Source organism: Heteronotia binoei, chromosome 4 (genome assembly GCF_032191835.1).
Source record: "Heteronotia binoei isolate CCM8104 ecotype False Entrance Well chromosome 4, APGP_CSIRO_Hbin_v1, whole genome shotgun sequence".
NCBI lineage: Eukaryota > Metazoa > Chordata > Lepidosauria > Squamata > Gekkonidae > Heteronotia > Heteronotia binoei.
This window is the reverse complement of record NC_083226.1, coordinates 103,672,927-103,691,760: the sequence shown is the minus strand read 5'-3', so window position 1 is coordinate 103,691,760 and position 18,834 is coordinate 103,672,927. Positions and strand designations below refer to the sequence as shown.

The 18,834-nt window shown below is 47.1% G+C and overlaps 1 protein-coding gene across 1 annotated transcript in view; it reads right to left on the bottom strand.

The window, feature by feature from the left end:
- EPB41L4A (erythrocyte membrane protein band 4.1 like 4A) overlaps window positions 1-18,834 on the bottom strand; it is a 213,040-nt gene that overhangs the window by 10,393 nt on the left and 183,813 nt on the right. Inside the window, exons 17-19 of the mRNA XM_060235611.1 lie at window positions 17,098-17,211; window positions 16,800-16,877; window positions 10,719-10,838 (exon numbers count right to left, since the gene is read on the bottom strand). Coding sequence (XP_060091594.1) covers window positions 10,719-10,838; window positions 16,800-16,877; window positions 17,098-17,211 — 312 coding nt within the window. The remainder of the gene's footprint in view (window positions 1-10,718; window positions 10,839-16,799; window positions 16,878-17,097; window positions 17,212-18,834) is intronic.

The window sequence follows — 18,834 nt, the reverse complement described above, 5'->3', positions numbered from 1 at the left end:
GATGAACGATACTGCTGCTAAAGCAGTGCCATGGTCGGATCACTATGTCCTCAAGGCTCGTGTGGATGTGCCACCCCAAGCCTATTTAGGCGGAGAGCGTATTTTAGCTCGCCTGCGGAGCCTGATGGACCCGGAATGGTTCCTAACGGCTCTGCAGGATCCCTGGCCCCCTGGCGACTCCCTGGATACTCTGGTAGAGTCCTGGAATGACAGACTCTCCAGAGCCATCGAGGAGATCGCACCTAAGCGCCCTCTGCGTCCCCGTTTGAAGTCGACGCTTTGGTTTAACCAGGAGCTGCGACAATTAAAATGGGGACTCAGACGACTAGAGAGGCAATGGCGGTGTACTCAAGACGAAGCGATTCGAACATCTTATAGAGAGAGTTTGAAGTCCTATGAGATGGCAATCAAAACCGCAAAGAAAGCATACTGCCGGGTTTTGACGGTGCGTCGTTGTTAGCGGCGGACAGGGTCAAGAGCCTGGGGGTACTATTGGAGCCTTTCTTAAAGATGGAGGCTCAAATGGCAGCCACTGCCAAGTCAGCATTTTTTCATCTTAAGCGGGCAAGGCAGCTGGCTCCCTTCCTGGAGCGCGACGATCTAGCATCAGTGATCCATGCCACGGTCACCTCGAGATTGGACTACTGCAATGCCCTCTACATGGGGCTGCCCTTGTGCCGAACCCGGAAGTTGCAGTTAGTGCAGAATGCCACGGCCCGGCTGTTATTGGGGCTCCCAAGATGGGAGCACATTCGGCCAGGGCTCCGGGCTCTGCACTGGCTGCCAATAACATACCGAGTCCGGTACAAGGTGCTGGTCATTACCTTTAAAGCCCTATATGGCCTAGGACCTGCCTACCTGAGGGACCGTCTCTCTCCACATGTTCCCCAGAGAGTGCTGAGATCAGGAACCCAAAATCTTCTTGTTATCCCTGGGCCAAAGGAAGCCCGCCTGAAATCTACCAGGGATAGGGCTTTCTCTGTAATGGCACCTTCCTGGTGGAACCAGCTGCCGGAGGAGGTGAGGGCCCTGCGGGACCTTGCTCAATTCCGCAGGGCCTGTAAGACTACCCTCTTCCGGCTGGCTTACAACTAACCGGCATAGGAAATTAAGTGTAGTTCCAATAGACTTCTGATGTTTTAATGTTTTTAATGTTTTAATGTTTTAAATGTTTTTAACTGTGTAAAATGCCTAAAACTTAATATTGTTATGTTAGACTTCATGTGTTGTGAGCTGCCCTGAGCCACCTTGGTGGGAAGGGCGGGATATAAATCATAAATAAACTAAACAAGATGGCAAAAAACCTCCAAGATCCCTAGTCAAACTGGCCTTGAGAAAATTGCTTCCTGATCCCAAAAGTGGTGATCAGCATTTCCCTGGGCATGTAAGAAAGGGTCATGAGCACTAAGCACCGATGCAGCTCTTCCTGCCCATCCCCTCATAATCTGCCTAAAATCACAGAAACAGCATTGCTGTCAGATGGCCATCTAGCCTTTGTTTAAAAACCTCCAAAGACGGAGAGCCCACCACCTCTCAAGGAAGCCTTTTCCACTGAGGAACTGCTCTGACAGGAAGTTCTTCCTAATGTTTAGATGATCATCTTTTAATTTAATTTCAACCTGCTGGTTCTGCTCCAATCTTCTGGAGCAATGGAAAACAACTCCCTACCATCCTATGACAGTCCTTCAAGTACTTGAAGATGGTGATCATATCACCTCTCAGTAGTCTCCTCTCCAGGCTAAACATACCCAGCTCCTTTCCTCAGGACTTGATCTCCAGACCCCTCACCATCTTTGTTGCCCTCCTCTGGACATATTCTAGCTTGTCTATATCTTTCTTAAATTGTATTACCCAAAACTGAACACAATACTCTGGGTGAGGTCTAACCAGAGAAGACTACAGCAATACCATCACTTCACTTGATCTGGATGTTATACTTCTGCTGATACAGCCCAAAATCACATTTGCCTTTTTAGCTACCACATCACATGCTGACTCATGTTCAGCATATGGTCCATTAAGACCCCTAGATCGTTTACATATACTACTGCCAAGACAAGTCTCCCACATCCTATAATTATACACTGGATTTTTCCTAACTAAATGCAGAACTTTACATTTATCCCCATTAAAATTCTAACCAGAAACACATGCTAACACATCTATGCTAATGCTATGGTTGCATCTGCACCCTTATTAATAAGAACATACGAGAAGCCAGAGGCCCATCCAGTTCAGCACTCTGTGTCACACTGTGCCCAAACCCATGTCCTATCAGGAAGTCCACAAGCAGGTCCACAACTCCCAAAGGCCTCCCACTGTTGTCTCCCAAGCACTAAGAATACAGAGCATCGTTGCCCCAGACATATTGTTCTATCTATATATTGTAGCTAATAGCCACCCATGGACCTCTCCTTCACATGTTTATCCAATCTCCTCTCAAAGTTGTCTATGCTTATAGCCACCACCATTTCCTGCGGCACTGAATTCAACATGTTAATGACTCAGTGGGCCTGTTCAGATGCACAGTTTAATCAGTTGTTGCTGCTGTTTCCTACTGGATTAAAAGTGGCTGATCAGACAGCAACATCTGCCTCCCGGCAGTCAATCATTGTCGCCTCCCCCCTCCCCAATCCTTCTCCAAACCGGATTATTTTGTTACTTGCTCCTTTGCAGTGTTTTTTGAGTTGTCCGGTTTCACCTCATAGTTCTCTCCGTCTGGATAGTTCTTGACCAACTTCCAGATGTCTGAAGTCTGTCTTAGAGCAAAAAGAGCCTCAGACATCCAGATAGGGTGGCCATAATGTCTGAAGGCCAGCCAGGGACACCTTTTTTGGGGGGGAGGTAGGGGTGTGCGCGCGCAAAGCTTGCGCGCCGCCGGAAACAGGAAGTGACATCACTTCCTGTGACATCATTTCCCCCCGCGCGCGCCACCTGCCAGAAACAGGAAGTGACATCACTTCCTGTGACATCATCCCCCCGCGCCACCTGCCGGAAGCAGAAAGTGACATCACTTCCTGTGACATCATTTCCCCAAAATGACATCATTTTCCCCAAATGCCACTGCCGGAAACAGGAAGTGACTTCACAGCACTTCCTGTGATGTCCCCAAAAATCCCCCAAATATCACCGCCGGAAACACCAAGATTATTTATAGAGAGGGAAAGGGGGAAATAAAGTTAAATAAAACTCTTTTTTTACTTTTTTCAAAGTGAGAAGACTAGAGAGAACGGGTTCCACGCTGAGAAGCAAGTCAGATTCCAGTGAGATTCCAGTGAGACTGTGCTGCATAATGCAGCCTATTTATTTTGTCCTGTTTGCTCTGTTGGCTCTATCTGCGCCACCTTCATCACTTTCGGGGTGTGGATCCCCCAGTGGGGTGGTCTCCCGACTCCCTCCGCTGGCTGTTTCTGATAGCCCTGCGCCCCCTCTTTCATTTGATATGTGTCCCGTGCGGGTGCCACCCTCCCGCCGGGAGATGCCGCAAAATGAGCCCCCTTGAGGCTTATGGCGGCAGGGCTCGGGGGAAGCGAGCTAGACTGCTGTTCTTTTGAGGGGTTATAGAGTGTTTCGAGCCTGTCCCTGTGGCATCGGTCCCATCGTTGTGGGACCCAGGGGGCCGGCACAGCGGCACGCCGAAGCAGCCTGTCACTAATAACACAGGTCGAGATGCAGGACAGGAACCCGGAAGTGAGCGACAGGCTGCTTCAGCGTGCCGCTGCGCCAGCCCCCTGGGCCCCACAACGATGGGACCGATGCCACAAGGAGGAAGGGAGGGGAGGGAGGGAGGGAGGAAGGAAGGAGGGGAGGGAGGGAAGGAAGGAGGGAAGGAAGGGAGGGAGGGAAGGAAGGGAGGAGGGAGGGAAGGAAGGAGGGAAGGAAGGAAGGAAGGAAGGAAGGAAGGGAGGAGGGAGGGAGGGAAGGAAGAAAGGAAGGAAGGAGGGAGGGAGGAAGGAGGGAAGGAGGGAGGGAAGGAAGGAAGGAAGGAAGGAAGGAAGGAAGGAAGGAAGGAAGGAAGGAAGGAAGGAAGGCCGCCTCCTCCCGCCAGCTGCCCCCCCCGCTTTCGGCCCCCCCCTGCTTACCTTGTTCCAGGGCGGGTGGCTGCCTCTCCTCCGGGCGGCTGGCGGGGCTGGCGGCGGCTGCGGAGGCCGGGGAGGCGGCGGAGAGGCCGGCGCTGGTCTCTGGAGGGCCTCCAGGGACCAGCGCCGGCCTCTCCGCGGCCTCCGCTGGTCTCTGGAGGCCCTCCAGGGACCAGCGCCGGCCTCTCCGCGGCCTCCGCTGGCCTCTGGAGGCCCTCCAGGGACCAGCGCCGGCCTCTCCGCGGCCTCCGCTGGCCTCTGGAGGCCCTCCAGGGACCAGCGGCGGCCTCTCCGCGGCCTCCGCGGGCCTCTGGAGGCCCTCCAGGGACCAGCGGCGGCCTCTCTGCGGGCCTCTGGAGGGCCCCCAGGGACCCGCGGCGGCCTCTCCGCGGCCTCTGGAGGCCCTCCAGGGACCCGCGGCGGCCTCTCCGTGACCTCCGCGGGCCTCTGGAGGGCCTCCAGGGACCAGCGGCGGCCTCTCCGCGGCCTCCGCGGGCCTCTGGAGGGCCTCCAGGGACCAGCGGCGGCCTCTCTGTGGCCTCCCCGGGCCTCTGGAGGCCCTCCAGGGACCCGCGGCGGCCTCTCCACGGCCTCCCCGGGCCTCAGGAGGCCCTCCAGGGACCCTCGGCGGCCTCTCCCCGGCCTCCGCCACCGCCGCCGGGCCCCGCGCACGGGCGGGGAAGGCGGGGAGTGAGGGAGCCAGAGTCCCTGCGCGTGCGCACACCACCGTGCGCACATGCAGGGACGCTGGCTCCCTCACTCCCCGCCTTCCCCGCCCGCGCGCGCGGCCCACCGGCTCCCCGCTGGCTATACCGGGACTTCTAATGGTCCCGGTATAGCCAGCCCAGGAGCCGGGAATTGGGGGCCAGAACCGGGAAAGTCCCGGGAGACCGGGACGGTCTGGCCACCCTACATCCAGATGTCATTTTTTTTTACAACTTAGCAGTATGCGCATGTTTTCTGACCTATGTGTATTATGCACTTATGTGCATAATAGTGGGGGAAACAAAACAAATAACTGCATGTTGCCGTCATGGTTTCACCGCGGTTTTAAAGGCGGAGTGATTCAAATTGCAGTATGGCAGTCTGATCGATAATATCCAGAACAAAGCTAATTGGAACAGAACCGGGTCAGTTTAACATGGACTCAACATGCTGTGCGAACAGGGTCTTTGGGTGAAGAAATATTTCCTCTTATCTGTTCTAAGCCTACTGCTCATTTCATTGAGTACCCACGAGTTCTTGTATTATGAGAAAGAGAGAAACATACTTCTTTCTCTACCTTCGCTATCCGATGCATAATTTTGTAAACCTCTATCATCAGCATGAATTACTGTATTTTTCACTCCATAAGACGCACCTGACCATAAGGCGCACCTAGTTTTTAGAGGAGGAAAACAGGGAAAAAAATAAAGTTATAGTGCGTTGGTCACATTATTAGATAACAAGACTCACTGGAAAAGACAACAATGCTGGGAAAAGTCTAAGACAGTAGGAAAAGAATAAAACCCAACATGAGATGAATTGACTCAATATGGAAGACTACTGCATCTATCCAAACATATCCAACCAACAGCAAACAAAACTTCTACCACAATAAATGTTTCAGTCTTTAAAACATCAAAAGACTCTGAACAGCTACAACAAATTCACAAGCCTGCTACTAACAAAACACAAAAGTCTTGGGGCACCCTTTAAAAAACGCAGATGTGTTATGGTAAAAGTTTACAAACAACATCTGGGCTTTTTGGCTTAAGTTCAAGTATAGTCTCTAATGAAAGTCAACTCATATCCACAAATTCTTGTGTTACAACAGCAGCGCAATTCTATGGATGTGTATTCATAATAAAATCACACCACATTCGAAGGGGCTAACTCTCAAAGCAACATGCATCACAACAGCAGCCTAAAAGTGCAATCTTTTTTGGGGGGAAGGGGGAGCCAAAAAAAAAAACACTGAGACTCTTATGACACCTTGAAGACCAACAGGATGTTATCCTAAATTTTGTAGATCAGAATCCATTTTGGCCCACTGAAATAAATCTAGTATAGACAGGAAAGCAGGCTGCAGAGGATTGTGCTGTAAATCTATTACCGTAAATCTTTTAAGATGCCACCAGACATTTCCCTCCCCTCTCCGTGCTTTCTGATGACCCTGAAGCGGGGGGGGGGTAGGGCCTCCTCCCAATTGGGCTCAGGCTCACCACTTTTGTCAGCACCAGCAGCAGCAGCCCCTGAGGCTACCCAGCACCTCTGCTCCGCTTCTCCTCTGCCTGGCCCCGCTCTCCCTCGGCCCCTCCTCCCGAGTCCTCCCCCGCCCCACTCTGGGCCCCCGGTGGCACTGCCACACGCACGCTCTGCAGGACACATGAGTCTCCCTCCGCGTGTCAGCTCCAGCCTCGCAGCCATCCAATGGGCACCAAGCAGCCGGCAACAGAGGGAGTGAGAAAGACACGCAGAGCCCACTTGGTGCGAGGTCTCAGTCTCTCTCTGGTGCACCGCGAGGCAGGCAGAGGCACCTGTCTAGCCAAGAGGGGGTGGCAGCGCCAGCCGCACCAAGAACAATAAGGGGCGCTCTGTCCCACCAGGGCAAGGAGGGCTGAGGCCGGCGGGACAGGACTGGACAGGGCAGGCAGGGGCACCTGAGGAGGAGCTGCTGTTGCTGCAGGGGAGGGCGGGGGCAGACCAGGAGGACTTGAGGAAGGCGAAGCGCCGCACTTTTCCCACAGAGTTAGGGGCTGCGGCGACGAGGCGGGGAGGGGGCCTGCGGGGCCAGTCAAAATTGAGTGGCGAGGCGGCGGCGGGGCCAGTCGGACGGCGGAGAGTGGCGGGAGGCAGAGCGGCAGCAGCAGGAGGCGGCGGCGAGGAAGGCGGGCGCCCCCCGGGCTGCAGGCAGCAGCGACTAAGGCCACTCGGCCCTGCACTCCGCCTCGCCCTGCACCTCCTCGGCCACCGTGCCCTCAGCCAGCTTGCCCAGCAGCACCAGCGCCGGCAGCAGCGCTACTGCCCGCAGCAGCACCCCACCAGCAGCAGCACCAGCACCTCCGAGGCCCTGTGCCGTGCCTGCCTGCCCACCCCACCTGTAGGTTGCACCCCTCTGCTCCCTCCCCAAGCCCCGCGCAGGCAGGAGGCGGCAGTGGCAGCGAGGCAGGTGGGCGCCCCCGAGCTGCAAGCAGCAGCGACTGAGGCCACTTTGGCATGCTGCCCCCTCCGCGATGATGATGATGTCCCTCACCAGCAAGCAGCCCTTCGCCATGGCCCACGGTGGCAGGGGCGGCAGCCTGCACGCGCCCAAGTACTCAGCCCTGTACTCTGCCTCGCCCTGCACCTCCTCGGCCGCCGTGCCCTCGGCCACCTCGCCCAGCAGCACCAGCGGCGCTAGCGCCCACAGCAGGCCCCCCACCACCAGCAGCACCAGCATCTCCGAGGCCCTGTGCCGCGCCTGCCTGCCCACCCAGCTGGTAGGTTGCGCCCCTCTGCTCCCTCCCCAAGCCCCACGCAGGCAGGAGTCCAGCAGCTCCCCTGAATGCGGATAAGGACCTGAATGCGGCTGGCCAGCCTGGCTCCAGCGGCGGCAAAGCCCTAGACAGGGGTCCCGGCCCCGCTCCGACCGCTCGTGCGGCGTTTGCGCAGGCACGCTTGGAGGCACTCTTTTTTTTGCAGTATTCGCTCCATAAGACGCACACACTTTCCCCCCCATTTTGGGGGGAGGGGGGGAAGTGTGTCTTATGGAGCGAAAAATACGGTAATTATTTGTAAGTAAGCAATATTCTGTACTTCTAAGTAAGTGATTTTAATGGTTCTTTATAATATTCTTTTAAAATAGCCCTTTGGCTACATTGGTATTGTGCTTGAATTTCTAGAAATGAGCCTTACAGCACCAAAATGTGGAAAAGAAAACAGCACCCAAAAGGCTTCAGTATGAAGTAATACATAGCACTAGTTCCTTACTAACACGGAAGTACCAAGTTTCTCTGCTTCCTGTGCTGCCTGGAAGCTGATTGGGGCTGTGAGAGAAGCAATGGCTCTCCTGCCTGGACTGTTCTGTGTGAATGCAAAGGCAGGAATGAGCCCACAACCATCTGGTGTATTGTTGGGCTCAGAGTCAATGGTTGTTGATCTACATTGCTGAATATTGGGAAGCATTTTGCTATGGGATTAATTGAGAATAATAATCCTATATGGGTGCCATATAATCTTATACACTGTTTCTAAACAGATTTCTTTTAATTCATTGCAAAAACTGGACACTTACTTCAACAACAGGCAACAAAGCTAAGAAACTAGACAGTTATTTGACTGTCAAATTAAAAGCTGATTTTGTAATGTTTAAATTGCCCACAAGAGGGAGTCTTTTATCTTGTTAGTTACTGAACAAAACTGAATTCAAGTGGGTAACTATTGGCTTGAAGCAGCATAACAAAGTTTGAGTCCAGTGGCACCTTTAAGACTAACAAAATGTTATTCAAGGTATAGCCTGTTTGGTGCAGAAGTTAAGTGTGTGGACTCTTATCTGGGAGAACCGGGTTTGATTCCCCCCTCATCCACTTGCACCTGCTGGAATGGCCTTGGGTCAGCCATAGCTATCGCAGGAGTTGTCCTTGAAAGGGCAGCTGCTGTGAGAGCCCTCTCAGCCGCACCAACCTCACAGGGTGTCTGTTGTGGAGGGAGAAGACATATGAGATTGTAAGCTCTCCAAGTCTCGGATTCAGAGAGAAGGGCAGGGTATAAATCTGCAGTCGTTGTCTTCTTCTAAATTAAATAAAATATGAATAGAATTTTTTTGATCTAAAAGGTGCAACTGGATCCAAACTTTGAACACATGTACACATAATAGAACACTACCAACTTTACCATGAATTCCCCAAACTGTTCTGCACCTTAGCCTGAAATTAGCCTGAAGTTCTGAATCTTAGCTGAAATTAGTTCTCCTGCCATCACTTCCTTTTTTTTGACAGAAAAAGTTGGATCCCTCAGTAAATTTCCCAAAAGGGAAGTGATTTTTGCAAATTCCTTCCTCTGGCTGCAGACTTCCAGTGTGTCCCTCATGATGTTGCTGGGGGTTCTGTGTACAGCAGCATTATGAGGATTATTTCAAGATGTGGTGTGCATACGTGTGTATGGGTGCAACAATCCTGTTCCACTGAGGGAAATGCCTTCCTTAGCAGAGATTATCCAGCTGATCCATGTCACTATCTAATAAGAATGTAGGTGTTCAAAGAATGAAATAATGCTCAAACTTGGCATTTCAACACCAACCAAAATGGTTAACCTGTGAGATCAGCTTATTGCAAAAATATGGATCTGTCTATCACAGCTACATTCCTTGTCTTTAGCTCTACACAATGAGCAGCACACTTTACTGGAGTGAATGATCAAGCTTCCCCACCCCCTACACCCAAATTTCCTCTGAGGAAGGTTTTTCCCTTAAAATATTTTGCAATGTTCTTAGGCAGAGCCTCTGGATTCCAACAATTTGAATCATGGTACCCATTCTATACATGTAGCATCACAAGAAAACAAATGAAAGCCATAAAGTCTAAGATGTTCAATGTAGTCCTAAACTTGATTACTCTAAAGTATGTCTGATTGAGCTCAGTGGGGTTTACACCATAGAAACGGAGTTCTTAGGCTGAATCAAGTATGGGGGGGAGGGCTGTGTTATCCTACTGTGTTCAGTGGATGTTCTATACATATATTATCTTCAGGATGCAGTCTTGCACATCCTTATAATGCAAAATAGTTAATCTGATTTGCATGGAATTATTACCTAGTAGCACATTTACATAAAGCCACAAGCTGCTTAAGCAACTACATTAACATCATGAACAGATGCTGTAGTAAGTCATGGACTGGATAATAAATCTATTTTGGACATACATTTAGAGGGCATTCAGAGGTCTTTCTGAAACAGACTTCAGTATTGCCTTGGGTCCTTCCACCTGTGACCCTGGAGCTGTTTAGCATTTTTCTATTCCATTCAACTCCACCAATCTTGTTTTATTTTGTCATAAAAGAGATATCTAAAACTCTCAAGCACAAAGAGAATTTCTCTTATCAGAAAATATATTTAAGCACAAAACCAAAAATGTGTATGTAAGAAATCTCTAAATTGAACATGCATATTTTTAAAATGTATTTTAATTAAAATAGTATCAATATAGCAGCAAAACTATCCAATTTAAAATATACTTTTTGTATGAATTTCAAACGTTAAAATCAAACACAAGAATACTACTTAGAATGCAAGGGTAGAGTTCAGGAAATCAGAAGCAAACAAAAAATCTGGCTGCCTGTCAATTATAATAAATACTACAACATTGGCTGACTCCAGCAAACTCATTCTGTTGGGGTTGGAATTTTACCTGGAATAAATGGCTATGATCCCAAACCATTTCCTTTTCTGCATCTACCATTTCTCATCTTTTCTCCTGGATTTTGAAAATATCATTTGCAGTATGAGAGGAGTTATCAGAACCCACACAACCCCCGCTCTGGTATGTAGTTCTCTTGGATTGTGGCAAAGCAAAACTCATTATTTTCAGAATCTACTTAATTGAGAGCACAAAACCTGAAAGAACATTGTATTTGTAGCCAGAATTCTAGATGTTTTGTAAAAGTTCAAGAGGATTAACATACGAACGAGATCTGTGCCTGGATCGCCGATAGTTAGGGTCAGATTGGTTTTTCTCTTTCTGTCTCCTTAGCACTGCTTCCCACTGTGGAGCTGAATCAACCATCTCATTTTCCTGCCGCAACCTGTGGAAAGATTCGCATATTAACCATGAACATCTGAAGAATCAATTGTTTGAGCTTTGGTTATTATATCACTTCCAGAAAAGCATGTTTAAGGATGTGAACATTTTAAAAGACCTATGAATTCATACTTCATACAAACCAATAAAGAACAGGAGAGAAAAAATGAACATTACGGGTGGAAGTTCAGTGAATGTTAGGCATTTTTAAATCCCATCAATTTATTTCAATGGGAAACACGTTTAACTCTTCAACTGAATCAGTGGGACAAATATGAGTAATAGCCTATTCAGAAAACAAGAAACAAAAGGTGTCTACCCTTCACAATAAGGCAAAATAACTTCAGTCTGCCTTCTTGAGGTAAAGGCAAGTGGAAAGTCCATTTTCCCCTAAAAGAATTACAAGGAGGGAAGACCTAAAGAACAAGTTACATGTACAATCCAATGAAGACGGAGGTCCTTTACCTAAACTATGGCAGCCTGGGAAGGGAGATCCCCTTACCGGCCACTGATACTGATGCCAAAGGTCAAGAGCGTGGGAGTACTCATGGAACTCTCCCTGTCAATGGAGGCCCAGGTAGCAGCCACTGCCAAATCAGCCTTCTATCACCTTCAGTGGATAAGGCAATTGGCCCCCTTCCTTGAACTCAGATACTTAGCAATGGTGATCCATGCAATGGTCACCTCAAGAATAGACTACTGTAATGCCCTCTACATGGGGCTGCCTTTGTCTCAGATCTGGAAGCTGCAACTGCTGCAGAATGCTGCAGCCAGGTTGTTGATGGGGCTTCCTATGCACGAGCACATCCAACCTTTGCTGAAAGCAGTGCACTGGTTGCCTGTTGCATACCGGAACCAATTCAAGGTGCTGGTATTAACCTTTAAAGCCCTATATGCAGGGCTGGTGGTGTGGGAGTAGGCAAACTAGGCAAATGCCTAGGGCACCAGCTCCCAGCAGGGGCAGGGGGTGGGAGGTGGAGTTCCACCAACCCCTTAAAGCCAAGAAAAAAATGGGGCTTTTCCTCTCCAGCGCCCGCCAAACTCGGTGAGCACTGCAGAGGGAAACTGTTCAGGTTTTTTTCTTGGCTTTAAGGGGTCAGAGGAGTTCCACTGACTCATTAAAGCAAATAAAGGGATCTCCCCTCTCCAGCGCCTGCTGAGCACTGTGGAGGGGACGTGCTGAGCGCATGGTATGATGACATCACACGTTGGTGGTGTCATCATGCCACGCACGAGAAGTCTACTTTGGGGGGCACGCATTGGGGTGACAGAACCCCACACGCCAGGGCTGTCTTTATGGCCTGGGACCTGCCTACCTATGGGATCACCTCTCCCCGCACATACCCCAGAGAGTGCTGCATTCAAGGGCCCTGAATCTTTTGACAGTTCCTTGGCCAGATTGAGGGCCAGAGCCTTCTCAGTGGCACTGCCAATGTTGCAGAATGCTCTCCCAGATGACATCAGGGCCCTGCGGATGACATCATTCAGTTCTGTATGGCCTGTAAGACTGCAGTGTTCCAACTTGCATTTGGGAATTAAGATGGGAGAGAGCTGCCAAACCACTTCGAAGCTGAATGTTTTATTCTACCATTATCGCACACCTGTATGCCGTCAACTGATGCCATTAGTAGATCTGAAAACTGTGGAGAACTATGGGAACACTGCCTAGTTTTTTTATAATATGTTCTATCTGGAAACAGCACCAATGTTATTGTCTGAATGTTTTATGATCTACTGTTTTAATATTGTTTTATATTGATTATTGTGTTTTATGATGCCTTTTTGGCTTGTTAGCTGCCCTGAGTCCACTTGCGGGGAGGGCAGGATATAAATAGAAACCAACAAACAAGCAATTAGACCAGGGTTTCCAGATCCACATTCACACTTAGTCATTGAAAAATCATGTCGTAGAACAGGCTTTTAGATTACACTGACACAAAACTGAGGCAATGCAGAATACCAATTTGGGCACAATGCACAGTAAAAAAATTAATTTGGACCAACATCTATGTAGAAGTGGAACTCCTAAGACTGAGCACCAAAGTGTATTCCAAGAACATCTCTCTGACACTTGCAAAGGAGATGGTATTCTCTTCACACTATTCTTTACATTCAAACACCTTTTTTTGCATTTGAGTCTGGGTTGGCTCACTTTTGTTTTAGTGACATTTTGCAGTGCTGAGAATTTTGTCACAGTGGTGTGAATTCTTGTGATAACAAGATTGTGACTGATGAAGTGAGTTCTGACTCATGAAAGCTTATGCTAGAATAAATTTTAAGTCCTTAGTCTTTAAAGTGCCACTGGACTCCTGTTTTAGTTTGCTACTATAAACTAGCATGGTTACCCATCTAGAACTATCAACAAAATTGGCAAAGGTACTTTAAAAATTCTCAAGTCCAGCAACTAATGCATGCAAACCCCCAACCAACTAATCTGGATCTCAACAAAACTGAAAGCAAGCAGAAAAAGGTGAGATCTGTAGGCACTTTTGACTCCCTGACTGACCATTCTAGCTCCCCCCACTCATCCTCTCCCATGAAAACCAAGATTCCAGCCAAGAACTGTAGATCTTAATGATAGTCCACATAACAACAGTCAAACTCTGAAAGTCCTGTCACCATAGGACAGGAAAACAACTTGGGAGGCCAAAGTGTGGGCACAGCTCCAGAGGGGATCTTTATGGATCCAGAGCAGCAGATGAATTTTGAGTGCCCTGCCACAACAAGCAGGAAGACTTTTTAAAATTAAAGACCAAGGAGATTATAGAGACCATAAAGGAGACTTTTATGGAGATGTATCATCTTAAGGGGGAAAAAAGACAGGCATACTGCAATAGCACATCTGAGGAATCAGAACCTGAGGAGAGTTGCTCTGAATGCATTATTGACTAAATAATAGCAGAAGGGGCCTAGAAAACAGTTTAATATATAGATGAATAAGTAACAGCTGGTTCAGGTCAAGAGGCCTCCTGAGTACCTGATTGATTTTTCAATTTTAATTTTTTAAAAAATTCCTAAATTTTATTTTCCCCCCTCATTTGCATATTTGCCTTAATTAATTTCCCTTAATTATCTCATTAAACTCATTTGCTGAGTTTAATCTATGCAGCTGTAATGATAATATCCTCAAAGACTAGTTGCTAGGGTTTAAGATTGTTGCACAGTTAGCAACCCAGTACAGCTGCCAGTTTTGAAGATTAATTTTGGGTTGGTCTTTAGTCCTGGCAGTTTGCAAATGGACAATATAGTCCTACTAAATAATATATAGTCAATTCTGTTTGGATATATAAAGCCAAGGTCTATTCCCTATAAGGGTTTATTTTATGTTTGGGAGCCTCACTCTGTTATAGCCTTACCTTGATATATATCGCCAAACAGATTCAGTCAAATATAGATTCTGATTAGCTCATATTAAATATAGTTGTCTTTAATTTTTTTGTTGCCTCTTAATCATGGAAAATTTTGAAACAGCAACATATGTATTAGGCTGTATGGATTTCAGGGCTTTTTTTGTAGAAAAAGCCCAGCAGGAACTCATTTGCATATTAGGTCACACCCCCAGACATTACCATTGTTTCACACAGGGCTTTTTTGTAGAAAAAGGCCAGCAGGAACTCATTTGCATATTAGGCCACACCCCTGATGCTAAGCCAGTCAAAAAAGCCCTGGTTAATTCTATGTACTGTTATGCTATCTCGTCTATTAAATAAAGTTAAAAAAACAAAATTGTCATATCACCGACTGACCCTGCTAGAAGGGAATAAAGTTATCTAATTCCCTAAAGCAGGACCATCTACCTATAGTCTGCCACAGATCAATCTGCACTGTACAATACAGCTTTACGGATACCTTTCTACCAAAAAACAACATGAAGAAACACTAAGGTAAAACTGCAAGATCTCTACCTGACCAATATGGACATGTCCTTAGTAAAACAAAGTTACCAAGTTGTATCAAAATGAGAATCCCTAATTGTGGCAGCTCCTGACACCCCAGGAAATATGGGAAAAGACACAGAAATAACACAAGAATTATGTCAGTATAACTTATGTCCACACATAGCATTCTTATTGAAGGCATTCAAATTATCCTCAATAGTTGATACTGTGAGTTGCAAAGGCAACCAAGAGGGTCTTTGTCAAAAAGATTTTAATAAAAATCTATTCAATGACATACAGACTTGTATTCTTCCTATAATATTTCATGTTTAGTTGTGAAATATTTGCCATTTGGAAACAATTTTTACACTGAAACTATTTATATACTTCATTTATATCCTGCCTTTCTCCCAGTGGGGACCCAAAACAGCCCAGGGGTGTCTAACTCATTTGTTATGAAGGCCAGATTTGACATATATGAGACCTTGTCCAGCCGAGCCATGTGTATCATAAAATGTAATGCCAGATAGTGGACATATAAACTTTATAAAGGGCACAGACACAATTAAAGATTTTTTTTTGCTTAAAATAAAACATGCTTAAAATATTAGCCCACTTGCAATATTTTGTTTTACAGTCTTTGATAAATGTCACCTCTTGCAATAAATTATTGCATCAAAAACTGGAGACAACGTCTGTGCTGTGCCAGTCTTAAATATGTGCTGTTCAGGTGTGCACATCTGCAAGTTGCAAACCTACTTTTGATTCATTGACATTCATTACAGACATCTTATGGTCAATGCTTTGAGTCTAAGACCCAGAGGAACATGAAGCAGCTGGGCATTGTGAGCTTTTGTACAGACGTTGCTTCACATACTAGTCAATAACATGTGGAGGCACCATGGCACAGACTGAGGGCTATGTGGTTGTCTACAAAACTATAATTTCCCCCAGAAAAATAGCTACAACTAAAAAAAAAATACAAGTTTCCCCCAAAAAACAACTACAAGAACAGAGAGAGAGCCATGTACAGTGGTCAGTGTCAGTCTACTATCTGGGAAGTCTAAATTCAACACCCCCAATCAAAGGAAAATGCGAAAGAAAAATTAAGGAAAATATGCTGGGTAAACCTGGGGTGGAACACACTCTCAGCCTATTGCTGATATTTCTCTTCTAAATAGTTCACATGCTTTCCTATTGAGAAAGACTGGAGGGCATGAGTACAGTGAAAAAGAGGAGGGGAACCCAGTTACAAGTCCAGCAAAACTCTCTCCCTCTCTGTAGCAAGGCAAAAAGCTTCACTAAACTCTCTCCCTCTCTGTGGCAAGGCAAATACCTTCACTAAAATGTTGCTAGTCTTAAAAGCACTCTTTGTAGCTCTCCCGATGGTGGAGACTGGGCAAAGGAAGCTCTGGCTCTTTCTTTCCTTCCCCAGGGCAGGAGGAGGGGGAGGAGCCTCAGCCATTTATTAGAAGGAAGAGAGACTTGTCTCAGTAGCTCTGCAGGGTGATTAATTGAGCCTGGCAAACTTAATCAACCAGCAGAGCTATAGAGCCAACCTCCCTCATTGGCTGAGGCTGCTCCTCCCTCCTCCTCCTTTTGGGAAAAGGGAGTGGGGAGAGGGAAAGGCTGCTTTGCTACTCTGGCTTACCTGGGGAGAAACACAAAATGGCAACTGAAAAAAGCAGGCAAGGGAAAATGAAGCAGATGACAGCCAGTCTCTGGAGGGCCTGATCGGAGCCTGATCCGGCCCGCAGGCCATATGTTTGACACCCCTGGCTTACATCAGTCTCCTCCCCTCCATTTATCCTCAAAATAACCGTATGTTATTGTGCATGACTTTCCCCAGGTCACCCTATGAACTTCCATGGCAGAATGGGGATTCGAACCTAGGCCTCCCAGATCCTAGTCCAGCACTCCAATCACTATATGTCACACTACTACCTGGCAGGAGATGGAGAGTGAGGGGAAAAAACGCTACTCCATGCAAATTAAACTCTTTATAATTTCATATAAGCAGACGTCTTGTTTCTAGGTTAAGCAAATTATAGGGTTCTTTCTGAATGTTTACAGAATTTAACAGTTACCTGTTTCTCTTCTTCCGATGTTCTCTGTTAGAATTTTCTGATTCACTACCACTGCTGGTATTACAACGGGATCGTGATCTAAAAAGAACAAAGAAGCAGTTTTGCAAGTAATTGAATATTTCTAAGTTACAAATTCAAAACTGAAAACTATGAGAACATCTTACTATAAAACATCTTACCACAAAACAATAGCCAACCCACTTTGCTAGATATCGCCTCATCCTGGTTTCTGCAGCCTTTATACAGACTAGAAAACTTTAAAATGCTTCTCTTGTACAACTAACATATCAACTCTCACCTCCTTCTGAGCAGCTGACCAGGTTCATTTTCACTCCCACCTGAAAGTTGCCGTCGTCGTGAATAGGGAAACTTTGGTGATCTGTTACGGTCACTGGGAGAATTATAGAGTCCACTAGGGTTAAAGAAGAATAAAAACAAAGGATCTCACTGGCTTTCCAGAGCATATACCATGCAGATATATACCATTTCTTTTTTAGTATTATTACTTTGTTGGCAGTGTTGGAAAATCTATCATTTCCTGTGCTGACAGGCATGTTATTTAAAAGGTGCACAAGATAACAAGATTTGGTCAAGCCAGGATTGAAGATGTTATTGCTTTTCCATGAATAAATATATTACATAGAACTCCTGAAACAAAAGGACAATTACACAATAAGCCTTCAGAGAATGCTTACAGGATGTTAAGGACTTTTTCACTGGTGCAATTTTTGTGGAAAACCACAAAGCAGAATAGAAAATGTTTGTTTTGCGGAGCTCAGCATCAGTCGGAGGCAAGGGTGGATGTTCCAGGGTGGGAGTTCAACTGGTGGTGGATGCGCTGCCTCAGAATTGAGGCTGGGAAGGGGAGTGGACAGTCACCCTTCTTCCCTCTCCGGTACTCTCCCGTGCTTACCCACTGGTTTGTTTTCTATCTGTACCTCTGTTGTGGCCCTTCCTCCCTGGCAGGCTTTTGGCTCAACAGTTAAATCCCCAGTCCCCTCCCCCATCCCTTGCCTCCAGCCAATCCCAGAAGGGTGTGGGCATCGATCTCCTGGCCCTGCACTGGGGAGCTACTCCTGAGGAATCCACAGGGTGAGGCCGCATTGTTGGAAGTTGCTGCAGGATAGCTGGTGCCTGCATCGCCTCCTGTGACCTCCCGGGCCGGAAGACTGGGAGGAGGGGCAACAGCCCCAACCCCGAACAGCAAACAAACATTTACTGCAAATGAGGGATTTTTACAGTAAAGAGTCCTTGTGAATTGCAGCCCTAGACCTTCAACTACATGTTTTTCTTATACTAATGATGAGGATAAGATACTGCACTTCCCATGGAGGTAAATTTTTTTAAGAGATGTAACTATGCATGTGATTACAACTCTTTATTTTTGGACATATCCTCTTTTCACTCCCAATTTTCCCATTAACATTCATTTACAAGTGCCCTGTAAATTATTGGTGGCATTTATGAGCCAGCAAGCCTGTCACAGTTCTCTAACATGAAAAAAGCAAGTGAGGACAAGCTATTTGGGGGAAGGGGGGAAGAGAGGAACAGATATGAACTAGTCATATCCACTGTTGTCAACAGTATGCCTACACACATCTACATATAGCCATAATACATATGTGCTAAATATACTTACATGGCCAAATACATTACAGATTAAAATATGCCCCTCCATTCATCCTCACATAGTTACGCAAACATTTAGAAGGGGATGGGTGGTGAGAGAGGAAATCTTCCCTTTGTCTTTTACAAGGGGGACTTCCAAATGCCCCCCCCCCCCATAATTACAGGGCATCTCATCTATCTGCTTCCACCACTCCCCTTTATGTCTTAGTCTCTTCATGCCTTTCCCCAATCCCCAGCGTCATCCTTCATCCTTTATTTTTCAGTGACACAGAGAATCAAGATCCAGGTGGGTAGCCATGTTGGTCTGAAGCAACAGAATAGAGTCCAGTAGCATCTTTAAGACAAACGAAGTTTTATTTAAGGTATAAGCTTTTATGTGTACACACACACTTCTTCAGATACAATG